This window comes from Pundamilia nyererei, unplaced genomic scaffold (assembly GCF_000239375.1).
Source record: "Pundamilia nyererei isolate P.nyererei 1_Seehausen unplaced genomic scaffold, PunNye1.0 scaffold00028, whole genome shotgun sequence".
Taxonomy (NCBI): Eukaryota; Metazoa; Chordata; class Actinopteri; order Cichliformes; family Cichlidae; genus Pundamilia; species Pundamilia nyererei.
The window spans coordinates 4,237,607-4,250,839 of record NW_005187429.1 but is presented as its reverse complement, the minus strand read 5'-3'; the positions used below and the strand labels follow the sequence as shown (position 1 = coordinate 4,250,839).

The 13,233-nt window shown below is 39.5% G+C and overlaps 1 protein-coding gene across 1 annotated transcript in view; it reads left to right on the top strand.

The window, feature by feature from the left end:
• Window positions 1-13,233, top strand: part of LOC102193066 (CUB and sushi domain-containing protein 3-like) — a 387,453-nt gene that overhangs the window by 212,137 nt on the left and 162,083 nt on the right. The window contains exon 5 of the mRNA XM_005728525.1: window positions 8,207-8,414. Within this exon, the coding sequence (XP_005728582.1) occupies window positions 8,207-8,414 (208 nt within the window). The remainder of the gene's footprint in view (window positions 1-8,206; window positions 8,415-13,233) is intronic.

Here is a 13,233-nt window from a genome sequence, read left to right as displayed (position 1 = left end):
GGTGTTGGTGGGGGCTTAAGCTGTTTTCACATACGAACTGGAAAATCAGGTTGGGACATTGTCTGAAAATGTCCTTTCTCACAAACCTTCTGATGTGTTACTGTACTGGTTTGGTCCTTGAAGGACACAGACTGAACACTCGCTAGCTGTAAATTCATCGGACATTACTTGTGCTGTTCTCACACTATTGGACATCACACTAGAGAGCTCGACAGTTAAAGACTGTTGAATATCTGATCTGACCGCGTTAGACATTTGTGTTCTCACATGCACTGCTGATGTGTAATGTCTGGACAAGTTTGGGACTGCAGCGCGTGGGAGAAACAGCTTAAATGAGCCGGGGGCAGTGGAGGACATGCACTGTTTTACTACGAAAAATAATCTTCATGCAGCAAAGGGATGAGGAGGGGTGTATAGCAAGCGGATACCAGTAGGGAAGAAAAGAGAGATGGTGTTACAACAACAACCAGAGAGGGAGCGAGAGGCGGAAAGGCAAAGAAAAGGCCAGTACCAACTCACTGATGTGATAAGAAATGAAGGCAACATGGCAAACACTACCTCTTTCCCTCTCACACGCTAACACATAAAGCACCCTCTTCCATACACACACACACACGCACACTTTCCCTCCTCCTGTGGGTCAGTGCACTGGGGCATGAGTATGTGTTGCGCCTCCCCAGGTTACTGTCTGAAATAAAAGCGGAGAAGAGATCACAGCCGTGCACACAGACAGCAAAGCAGTCTCTGCCTATAGATTTATTTAGGTTGATCCTCCGTGATGGGATCATAAGACATTTCTTCACAGTTCTTTGTGAATCTCTCACCTGTAGTTTGTCATTTGAAACAAAGTTCACCAGCAAGTGTTAATCAATCAAACATCAGATGTCTAAAAGCACAACAGGCTAAAATATGCACCCAACCACAATCTTAGGGCCTTACTGTTGTGTTAGCACAGGTTAATGGAGTTGATGATTTTATGTGGATCTTATTTCTACCCTCCATGGGTCTGAATGTTGTTGTGTACACATCACCTAAAACAAAACCAGTGTCATGATATACTCGTGATGTGCAAAATGCATCAAATTGCAGGGATAGCTCAGTAGGTAGAGTGGTGGCCCCATGATCGGAAGGTCGGGGGTTCAATTCCCCTGAACAGTTACCCTGAGGTACCCCTGAGCAAGGTACCGTCCCTACACACTGCTCCCCGGGCGCCCAGTGGCTGCCCACTGCCTCACTGAGTGAATGGGTTAAATGCAGAGAGGGATTTTCCCCACGGGGACCAATAAAGTACACTTTAATTATTAGCTATATGCAGATCTGTTCATGGATGCTGACTCATCCATTTATTTTTCTTTAGATAAGTGAGCAGCATGGTGGCACAGTCTTAAATGTGTACTTAGATGGTGCTTATGTAATTTAGATGAGCACTCAAAACACTTTTTACTACAATCGTCATTTGCACTTTTTTTCTATACATAAGCCTTTTGTCTAACATTCACACGCACACTAAATGATTGGAGGCAACTGGGGGTTCAGGATCTTGCCCGAGGATACTTCGACTGGAGAACCTGGAGAATTGATCCACTAACCTGTACTACCTCCTGAGCCACAGCCTTCCCCACAGTAGTTACTGCTGTTGCCTCACAGCAAGGGGTTCAAATCCAGCCTGGGGTCTTTCTGTAGGTGATTGTAGGTGATTCTAAATTGACCATAGGTGTGAAAGTGAGCGTGGATGGCTATTTGTCTGTGTTAACCCTGCAACAGACTGATGACCTGTCCAGGGTGTACTCTACCTCTCGACCCATTACAGCTGGAATAGGCTCCTGTGACCCTGGTTTAGATAAGCAGAAGAAAATGGATGGATAGATAAGATATGATCTGGAAATAACCATAGCTCTTGATATAATAGCTTTAGGCTGACTGTTACAGACAGTTGTTGGTTCAATCTTAACAGCGTTTTTAATTGATATTTAAAAATTAATCATTATCAGTCACTTCTACTAATAATGTAATAATCAACCACATTTATTTTTTGTGTTCAAGTGAGCTTATGTGTTGCCTGTAGGTGCAGCAATCTCTGTGTTCCTTCATTATCAGGAAAATATTAAATTAAAAGCTTAACTGATTTACAATCTTGATCAGACTCATTTGTAATAAAATTCTATTTTCGATCTCACTGAAGTTGTTGGCTCAAAATGAAATAATAAAGCTAGTTAGTTTTGGGCATTGTACAGAACAGAGTTGCCTAACCAGAACATATGGCCCTTTATCACTGGTGATTGATGACACAGCCGCTCGTATCATCAGCTGGCGCGAAGGTCAAGAACATTTTTTGACAATTTCGCAGCAGTACAATAGAGGCGATGAGTAACTTTTAACTGCAGTAAGCCAAGGCAAATGCAAACGGAGGAGAGACGCTCTGGCAGCTAATAATGAGATCCCAAGTGCTGTCTGGTGTAGTCACCCAAAGGTGTTGTTCCAAGGCATCTTTTGTCTTGGTCAGTGTCGGAGGATTGATGTGCTAGATTGCATCACATAATCCTGAAGTACAACCTTTAAGGCTTAACATTCTCAAGAGAGCTGTTTGATGAGGGGAAATAGAAACGTTTGATAACGTTTCATGACAAAGTGTTGAGCCTGCAGTTATAGGAAAAAAAATGTGATTGAATGATGTTAAACTTTTTTTGACCGGCGTATTGAAAGAGATAAATGAATCATTGCAGGTCTTTGAAGAACATTATGTAATTTCTGAAAGTGAAAATAATTATATGCAACCTTTATCTGAGAAGACGTGATAAAGGATTTTGGGAGTTTTGTGCTTGTTTATAATTAAGGAAATACAGTTTGAGCCAGTGTCTCACTATAATCTGGACCACAGGAGTGTTGAGCTACTGTTGGAGCTTAAAGGGAAATAAGGAGAGCAGGCCAAGACAGCTCAGTGGGTAAAGCAGATTAACGAATCGGGCATTTTTTTTAGTCAGTTAAAGGGTTAAAATTAGAAAAACTTACATTAATTATGCTGCATTCCTTTTATACTGCAGCTGAGATAGACCAGGGAGCGGTAGGAGATGTAAGGTTAGGCACGGTAATATTTAACACTGTCACACAGATGTGTCATTATGATTGATCAGGCAGGAGCAAGCAGTATCCAAAATTAGCAGGTGCAACAAGGAAATCTGACTAGTTTCATGCCATGTCTGCTGCACACTAACAGAAGGTAATCAGAGTTGGCTATAGGTATCACACCCTCCCCTGTGAACACGCAACAAATGTCTCTTTTTATTAGAGCAGCTGCTCCTGAAGCGGTCTCTGACCAGGCCTGCCATTACTAGATGACACACAACAGAATTAGTGAGGATCCTAAATGCATCATGTGTCAGCTAAAATGATGGCTTTCATAATGAGTTACAGGCTCCATATTTTCATACAATAATGATAAATTTGTAAAAAGGCTTTTGTCAAAGCATCTAACAGCAAGCTTTGACAATAAACAATATAATATTCATAGTATATACAGTGCTCTGAAAAATGTGTTTGCCCCTCTCTGATTTCTTATTTGTCGCACTTACATGTTTCAGATCATCAAAAAAAAATGATATTAGACAAAGATGTGCAGTTTTTCTATTCTGCTGTGGGAAAAAGTAATTGTCCTTGGCTGTTCAATCATGAATTAACTGTGATGAGACACATGTTTTGAAAAAAACTGAGTCCAGCATCATGAGCCACTCCCAGGTCTGATTACTGCCAGACTTGTTTAATCAAGAAACCACTTAAACAGAAACTGTCTGACAAAGTGAAGTAGCCTAAAAGAGCTCAAAAAGGAACACATAATGCACTATCCAGAGCAATTTCTAAGTCTTTGGGACTCTACTGAATCACACTGAGAGGCATTATTAACACATGGAGGAAACTGGTGAACCTTCCCAGGAGCGGCCAGCCTTGCAAAATTACTCCAACAGTGAATCAATGGCTCATCCAAGATGTCCCAAAAGACCCCAGAACAACATCTAAAGAACTTTAGGCCTCACTTGCCTCAGTTAAGGTCAGAGTTCACGGTTCAACAATAAGAAAGAGACTCGGCATAAATGGCATCCATGGGAGAGTTGGACCAAAAAGAACACAAAGGGTTGTCTCACATTTGGCAAAAAACATCAGCAACTCGACCTTTGAGTGTCTTAAAATAAACAAAATGAAGGTTTTGAAGTGTCGTACTCAAAATCCAGAATTAAATCAGATCGAGATGGTTTGGTATGACTTTAAACAGTTCGGCCATGCTTGAAAACCCCCCAGTGTGGCTTAATTATAACAATTCTGCAAAGAAGAGTGGGACAAAAATTCTCCATAACAATGTGAAAGACGTATTGCTAGCTACCACAGAAGCTTGATTGCAGTTTTTCCAGCCATGTGTAGCACAACCAGTCATTAGGTTTGGGGGGCAATTACTTTTTTACATTGGGCCAGTTAGGTTTGGATAACCGTTTCCCATCTGAGAAATCATAATTTACAAATTGCAATTTGTATTTACTCTGGATATCTTTCTTCAATATGAAAATTAGTTGCTTGGATGATCTGAAATGTGAAAGTGTGATAAATATACAGAAAATGCACCACAGCACTGTATGAAATAACACTGTCTTTTGTTATATGTAGTCAATAATACTATAGTTTTCGTTCGGATGCTAACTGGCAGACAGCTTCCAGCTCTTTTAAATCACTTTCTTGTCTGTGGTTTGTGAAGTGCTGCAGCAGCAAAACTTTATTTGATGTGAGCTGCTGCCTCCAATCATCACACAGCACACTGCTGGGATGTTTTTCAGGGAGTGCTGCAAACTCATCAATTCTAGATTCAGTTTAATTTGTCTGAATCCTACGTTTTTAACATCTCTATATGGACACATGTTCTTGCAAATAAGATAACTTATGGTTTTGGTTATTGCATTTGACTCTGTGGAGTTATCAGCTCATGTGCTCTGGAGACTAGCGTTGTTGTTACTGGTCTTAAATTGACTGCTTGTGCACCTTCCTTTACTGTGACTGCGAGTGCCATTTATCTTTGTTTTGACAAGGTGTCGCTTTTAAAAGTGAGTTATAAAGTTTTCGCTACTTCGAGTATACAGGGGTGTGGGATATGTTTTGCAAACTGTAGATGTTTGATGTATCTTACATTGCTTCGGTACTGAAACTGGCCAGCGAGCTACTTTTGGATGCCTAATAATAAGCTCAGGAGATACTAATAAGGGAGGCTGTGCGACTCATACACAGGGGACACAAACAGGAAAATGCTGTTTTGCTATCTTAAAACAATTGTTCTTTAATATCCAAATTTTTATTATTTTTTAAGGAAGTCAGACACATCGGACAAATATAGTTGCTACATCCTAGTTTAGTAACATTTACTGCATTCATTTAAATCGAGCATTTATATTAAAGCACACAATTTTATATTCTGCAGATCAATGCAAGCTTTTTTTTTCCCTTTTACAAGTTAATTTCCTTTTGCTCAATAAAACGCACATCAGTGCACCTTGAGGATATTCCACCTGTCTGTCAGCCGTCACATCACTAAGCCGAAGGGCTGGTGGAGGTGTGTGCATGGGCGTGCACGTCTGCCTGTATGTGTGCGTGGCTGCAGGTGTGTGTCCACTGGTGCTCGTGGACGCCCTGCTGTTGTCATGATAAACCAGTGACAGCTGTCATCCTGCAAGCAGCTCATTCCCATGGTGTGGAAACAGGCACACGCACACACACACACACACACACACACATACAATTACACAAGCATACGCATACACAAACAGATCACTGTTCATTGCACTCCTGCAAATGTGATGGGGTCTCAGTAGGTCTTGGTTCGGTGTGTTGGGTCATTTACACAAATCTCCTTACCTGTCGAGCTGAGGAATGAGAGTCTGCCTGGATAACTGAATGGTCTGTCTGTCAGTGCCTGCCCTGCCTGCCTGCCTGCTTGTCTGTCTGTCTGTCTATTTGTATGACTGACAGGTTCAAGGGCCTGTGTGAATTGTGTTAAATTAATAAATTGTTAACAAATTAATAATGCATGTCTGTGCTTCATTCTCAGCACATCAGCACCTGTAGTTCGGGACAATGCACAACATTTTATTTCCATCTCAGCAAATGTGGAACACCGCTTAATGTTTTGACACAGGCACCATTACTAATGACACAGAATCAGTGGAAATGTGTATTGTTCCTAACTTCATACTCTGATCTATTAAAAAAAGGAGTCTGGGTCTATTTTAAAATTCATTTTAACCACTTATTTGATTCATTCTGTTTCTCATTTCCTATCTGGTGCTGTTTGCACCAACACTTTGCCTAATTCAATCTGATCTCTATTTTTGTTTGCTTGTTTGTTTCACTATATTTCTGTTTGTCTCTATTTGTTCCTATCTATTTATGTTCCCCTGTTAGCCTCTTTGTATTTCCTGTCTCTACTCAGTGTTCTGTCCGATTTCTAGTATCTTTTAGTAACGTTTCTATTCATTTCTATGGGTCACCATCTGTTGCTAGAGTCTGTGAGTCTTTGACCAAAGTTATTCTCTTCACCCATCCTGTGGGTGGAGCGTGGTTTGGTCCCTACCTTATCTCTGTCATCTGTACATGCATCCCCCCCCGGGGCAGCACTGCCTGGATGAGCCAGAAAAAGCGTGCATGTATACCTGACAGTGCCTGTCTACACTCTTGTAAAGGATATGTCTTTTTCACTATATCAGTGAGTGCAGTTTAAGGGACGCGCATTTGGTATTCCTCTGTCGTGTCTGAAACTGAACTATGTCAACATGGGAATTCCATTTAATTGAGTGTCATCCCAAATTGCACTTGCTGGTATGTACGAAAACGCATGTCTGCTTTAAGAGTGTGCTACATGCAGTATTGCCTCTTTTATGTATATAACTATAAATTATACAGGTATAATTTATACCATGTTTAAAGTTTGACGCTCTCCGAAAAAAAGGTTCAACATTGTATCTTTTCTCACTGTGATACTGGCAAGGCTCAATTTGCTTTTGATAAATACTGTTTAAAATGCAAAAAATAAGCATTTTCTTTGTAATATCCTGAAATGAATTGGGTATTTAAAACATATGTGTAGATAAAAGTATTTTGAAAAAGTGAATTGAGCACACTCTTCTGAAATAAGCTCCCATACAGCCAATGTCCCAGTGACACAACAAGGTCCAATGTAGTATGTTTTTTTCTCACTGAGTGTATCTGTATAAATTATATGTGTATAATTTATGCCGTGTGCACAGCGCAATCCATGTGTCTTTATCTGTTATACAATAATCAGTACTACTGTCAATTTGACAATGCTCGAAATCAGATGTGATCACCAATTAAAGAAAATCAGGCAAATCGATTTTCACATCTGTTCCATATGTTTTGAACCAAATCAAGGTTTAATTGAAAGATTAACTTTAAAAAAGCCAATTGGGAAACATTTGAATCTAAAGTTCCTAGGTGGTGATTGGAGGAGACGAGAGCGGAGCTCAGGAATTGGAGAAACTGGAAACTTACCCTATTATTGGAGGAGAGGACAGCAGCTCTGGGTGTGACAGGAACTGCAGCCTAACCCTTAAACCCCACTTCTAATTCTAACTGGCTAAAAAAAGCAATAATTTTCTATGACATGTACAGACTTAAAGGCAGATAACTTATAGTCCATAAAGGGCTGTTCAGAGTATCTACTGTACGTGCTAATTTTCATATCTGAAATGCAATGTGAGAGCTCCATATTTCCAAAATATGGTTTTAACATGACTTTACAGTTGATGTGTCATGAGAAAGTTATCCATCTCTAACAATCCAGACACAGCATAACAATCACACTGTAGAGAAAAGAGTGAACCTGTAAGACTAAAAATTACAGTGACTGAGAAAAATCACTTCTTAGAGGGAGAGAGTTGGGGAGTTGGGCTGGCTGAACTTTAATCCGTAAGATTGATTAAGAAATAATGTTAGCTATATTGAGAATGAGATCTTAATTGCTAATTTGGTAAACAGACAGAATCGATTATACTAAATTGTCGATTGACTCACCCAGTCTAATATAGCTGTGAAAATTAAAACAATTTATTCCAAAAGCAAGAAATTCAATTTAAAAAAAAAAAAAAAGTCCGCCCCTCGGTCCCTCCTCCTCTCCCTAATCCAGGTTTTCTATTTGTCACTCTGATTTGATTGACAGCTGAGGACACATGTGGGGGCACTGTGAGGGGCGGCAGTGGGGTGGTGACCAGTCCCGGTTACCCCGGCAACTATGGTAACCAAGCCGACTGTACTTGGATCCTATTGGCCGAACCTGGAGACACCATCTCTGTCATCTTTACAGACTTCCAGACAGAGGAAAAGTATGACTATCTGGAAGTGGAGGGATCTGAACCACCAACCATTTGGTGAGTCGTTGTATTCACTTTGCCATGCATGTGTTTATGTCCCCATCAAGGTATTGCTGGGAAAAAGAATTGCTGACTTCTTAAGTTGCAGTCGTTAATTGCAGAATGAAAACGACCTACAATTTAGTGTTAAATTGGGAGAAAAAGAGGTGCATGCAATCAGTCCTGTGAGCAAAATGAAAGCAAGCTGTAGATGCTCTTATTGCAAAAAATGCCTTTTATGACAAGCAGTAAATGGTGGCTCAAACACTTACCAGTAGAGCTTCATAGAACCTGCAGCTGGCCAGTAAAATAAAGAGTATAGCGGTTACAAGTTCCTGGTATATTTGTTGTCTTGTATAAAAAGTGGTGCTGGTTAAAAATTTTACTTTAAAAAAACCTATTTGGTTGACATTTGAGATCTGACATTTCTGCAAAAGCAGGTGTAGACACGTAGTTGCTGAGTTTATGGTTCAATTCAACCACACTTGGAGTACGGTAATAAAAAGTTAGAATGGGTAATAAAAATAAGCTAGAACTCAAGTAAGAACAGGTAATAAAAAGAAAACATTATTATAGATATAAAAGTACAGTTTTTATGGCTTGTTTTGGAGGTATAACAGTTTTGACCTGTGACCTGTGTAAGTGTGTGGGCAACAGTTTCATGTACAATATTTGGGCATGATACTTGTGTACCTCACAGGAATTAACCGATCTGTGCTAGTTTTATAACCCCATGTTTTCAGATGGTTTACTCATAACAATATTTTATCGCTCTGGCTGTTTATTGATTGTTGTTAAATTAGAGTATTGATCAGCCATTGCCTTTGCTGTAACCAATTTGAATCTAATCATGCCTTCGAATTGGAGTGTAGGCATGCCTGTGTTGTTGGAAGGAAGTAATAATAGCCAGCTACCTGCTTTTAGGAAAGTGTAGGTGTATCTAGACAGGCGCTCACTTGTGTGATACTTGGAATTATGTTAAATGAAGTCAAGCTATGCTGGTCACATTTCACACATATCCCAAATTGTGATAGTCGCTATATATATAACTTTTAAGATGACACATTAAAACTAATATTTACATATTTAGGAGAATGCATTAAAAGCAAAAGAACAACATACAAATATTAGCCTGTAAAAACTAGCTTTACAAAAGCCATAAGAAGTCTCCAGTGATGTGTTCTGCCAGTTTACTTTCTTGTACTATAGAATGAAATATGCATTGATGTACTTGTGTTATCATGCCCGATGGCCACAAATTCACAGTGAGGAAAAAAAAGAGCACTAATATTTTCAAATACAATTAAATAATTTGTAACAAATTTTCAGCAAGCATAAAGCCATTTAGGTAATTTGTATCTTGCTTTCACTTTAAACCAGAGGCAAATACAGAACCTTACTGCTGTAAAAACTCACCTTCTAAGAATATTTACAACCACTATTTATGGCTCAGTTAGCTTGTTGGCCTTTGGGGGAAAATGTGGTGCTGGCTGGTAGTGTGTGATTTAGTCTGACTGCTGTCTTGGCTCATGTAATATATTACTGTTTAGTTATTTACTTGCTGAATTAACTCTGGAGTCACATACTAAGGTCGCTGCATAGGTTGATTTTCTCATATCATGGGTCTTCTCTGGCAGTCGGGTTGGTCATGCGGTTATAGTTTTCTACTGAGAGGAAAACAGAGACAATCTGGTGTACAGCCTGGAACAAAACTGTTACCAACCTGTCCCGATGCCAATAGAAGCACCTGCTAAACATTTACAGTTGAGGTTTTCTTTGAGGTCAGTGTTTTCTGACAGCCCAACAAGTTTTGATGCATTACATTTAGCACATGTTTAAAAATATCTGTCAGTCCGGTGGATAAATGTATAGCTGAAAACCAGGAGGGACTTAGCATGTCGGTTCTAGGTCTGCATTTCAAACAAAGTATCATACATTGCTGTGCAAAGTCTTGAGGCACCCCTTATTTCTTTATTTTTTGCCTTGAAAATGGGAAACAGGTGCAGCACATTTATTTATTTTATTTATTCTTCAGCACAGCCGGAACTCTCTTAGGTAGCTTTCTTGTAATTTCTTGAAGTAGTCTTCAGGAATAGTTCTCCAAGCTTCTTGGAGGACATTTCAATTCTCTTTGGATGTTGGTGGCCTTTTGTTCTGCTCCACAATGCTTCAATAATATTGGGGTCTAGGCTCTGGGGGGTTTTCTATCCAGTATACTTTTAGTGCATTGGTGATGTGTTTGGGATCATTGTCATGCTAAAAAACACAAAAAAACAAACAAACCTATCTTTCTCCCTGGTTTCCTTCCTTATGAATGGCTTCTTGAGAGCCACCCTTCCACTGAGACCATTTCTGATAAGGCTTCAGTGAAGAGTAGATGGATCAACTGAAAGGGCAGATGCATCTCCCAGGCCTTTGACATTGCTTTCAGCTTCTGTTCATCTGCTTTAGATTATTTTTTAGGCCTTGCTTTCTTCTGACCACTACTCATGCTAGGGCCTTCATCTGGATCGGAATTTTCTCCAGGACCCAGGTCAGACTGACAACTTTTTCTTTTCAAATATTTATCGATTGCTATGCTGAATTGTCTCACCTGCATGACTATTATGTAATTTCTTCTTCGTCTTCTTCTGTTTTACTGGCAGTTGGCAACCCATTTAATTAGAGCAGGTAGTTGTACTGCCCTCTAGTGGAAGAGAATGTAATTGTTCTTGCTGTTACTCAGGCCGGTCGCTTAGGCTACGTTCACACTGCAGGTGTTAATGCTCAATTCCGATTTTTTGATCAAATCTGATTATTTTGTCTGCTTGTTCACACTACAAATAAAATGCGACAGCAAACACGCTCTAGTGTGAACGCTCAAAGCGGCCCGCATGTGCAAAAGAAGACATCACACACAACGCACTCTGTTTAGACCCAGAGCAAACAATATTGTTTGACTGATGGCCCTTAATATAAAGACTTCGGACTTTACGTTTCCCAATTTTTGCTTTAAGTTATTTTGTTATTTACATAATAATGTAGATAACCTAATAATTATCCTTATTGCTGTTTTAGAGAGGAGCGGTGCTTCAAAGGATAGTTGCAGATTTCTGTCAGAATCTGCAGATTACACAGTACAAATAAAATGTTCACGTTTCTCCAACGTTGTCTTACCAACAGTTTCACTGACATCTACACTGGATGGCCAGGAAGCGTTCGCGATGTCTTATTGGGCGCTTCTCCGGAGCTGATAATTGGCATCTGTCTTGTGTCAGTGACGTAAAAGACGGATTTAATGCGACTTGACCATTCAAACAGCAGTCGCTTTCTAAAACATCGGATATGTATCGGATTCAGTACCACATACGAAAGTGACCCAGATCGGATTTGAAAATATCGGATTTGTGTCGTTCACGCTGTCATACCATGATCGGATGTGGGTCGCATAGGGTCAAAAAAATCGGATTTGATGCGCTTTCGCCTGCAGTGTGAACGTAGCCTTTGTGTACTAATCAGGTGGAACCAGATAATCTTCCATGGCAAACCTGACCATTTCTCACAGCACACCTATGTGCTGCGGCACACTGGTTGGGAAACGGTGAGATAGACCATGCTGATAAATGCTAATTTTGTGACGAATAACTCTTTGGGAATAATTTTATTGTTGAAAAAATATTGTTTTAAGCCTGTCAATCTGTGTTGTATTTTATTTTCCATAGATTCAGCTCTAAAAATGTAATCTTATTGTGTGTTTTGGTGACAGGCTGCTAGTAACAAATAGCCTAAAGATACAGTGAAAATTGTCAGGTACAAGGACTGGAGTGAACATGAGTCAAAAAGCAACCAATGTCCAAAGAAAACCTCTGAAAGACCTTCAAGGAACACTTAAAAGGCAGGAAAGTATTCCTCTTGGAAGCAAAATACAAAGAATTAATTGGTGATTCAAGACTTTTGCAGAGTTCTATACGTATAAGTCTTCCCGTCTAACATTGATTGCCTCGTGGCTTGACAAAATAACAATTTCACTTTGTCACTTTGATCTTTTTTTTAAATGCAAAGTTATTTTTCCAATAAGTTATTGAGCCCAAACAAATTAGATTTTCCAGTTAGCTTCAATTCAGAGAACAGATACAAATCACATCCATTCATGTGTTTGTGTTTTGTTTTTTGTTTAAGTATCCATGCTGGTTTGCATGCGAGTAGATTATTTTTTCATTGACTGTCCTCTCTGTCCTCATAGAAATTCTTGAAACTTGATATTGACAAAAAGTCACTCTGTCAACAACACTGTTCCCATGCCCCCACTCTGTAAACACTGTCTTATCAGAATGATTATAATTATGGAAGGGAGGAACACATTAAAATAACATTAAAACAGTTGAGCAGGTAGCATGCTTTATATTTGAAGTCAGCAACACCTAAAGGCAATTTCTGTTATAAGAGATTTCTGTTTATGCACTGCATTAGGAGTCCAAAGAAGCCGATCTTATCAGAGCATTTGTGGGAACGGATTACACAGACATTCTTTTGAAGTGATCTTGACAATGTCAATGCCATTAGCACCGTTAGCATTCAGCAGAAGGAAAATCAGGCCAGCTGTTTCTGGTTAAATTGACAGGAGCCTGTTGACAGTTGTTTTTTCTTTGTAAATGTTTTTTTCCCAAAGCCTATTTGAGGTAAGACATCCAGATTGCAAAACATGCCCAGATGCTTTGTAAAAATAAAAAAAGGCATTACTTTAGCTCGTTTTTGAATTCATACAGCAGTGGTTAAAGCCAGTGACAAGAATTTATTAGATTTTGTTACTCTGAAGAGGTTTGTATTATCACTCACTGTATTACTGCTATTTGGATCT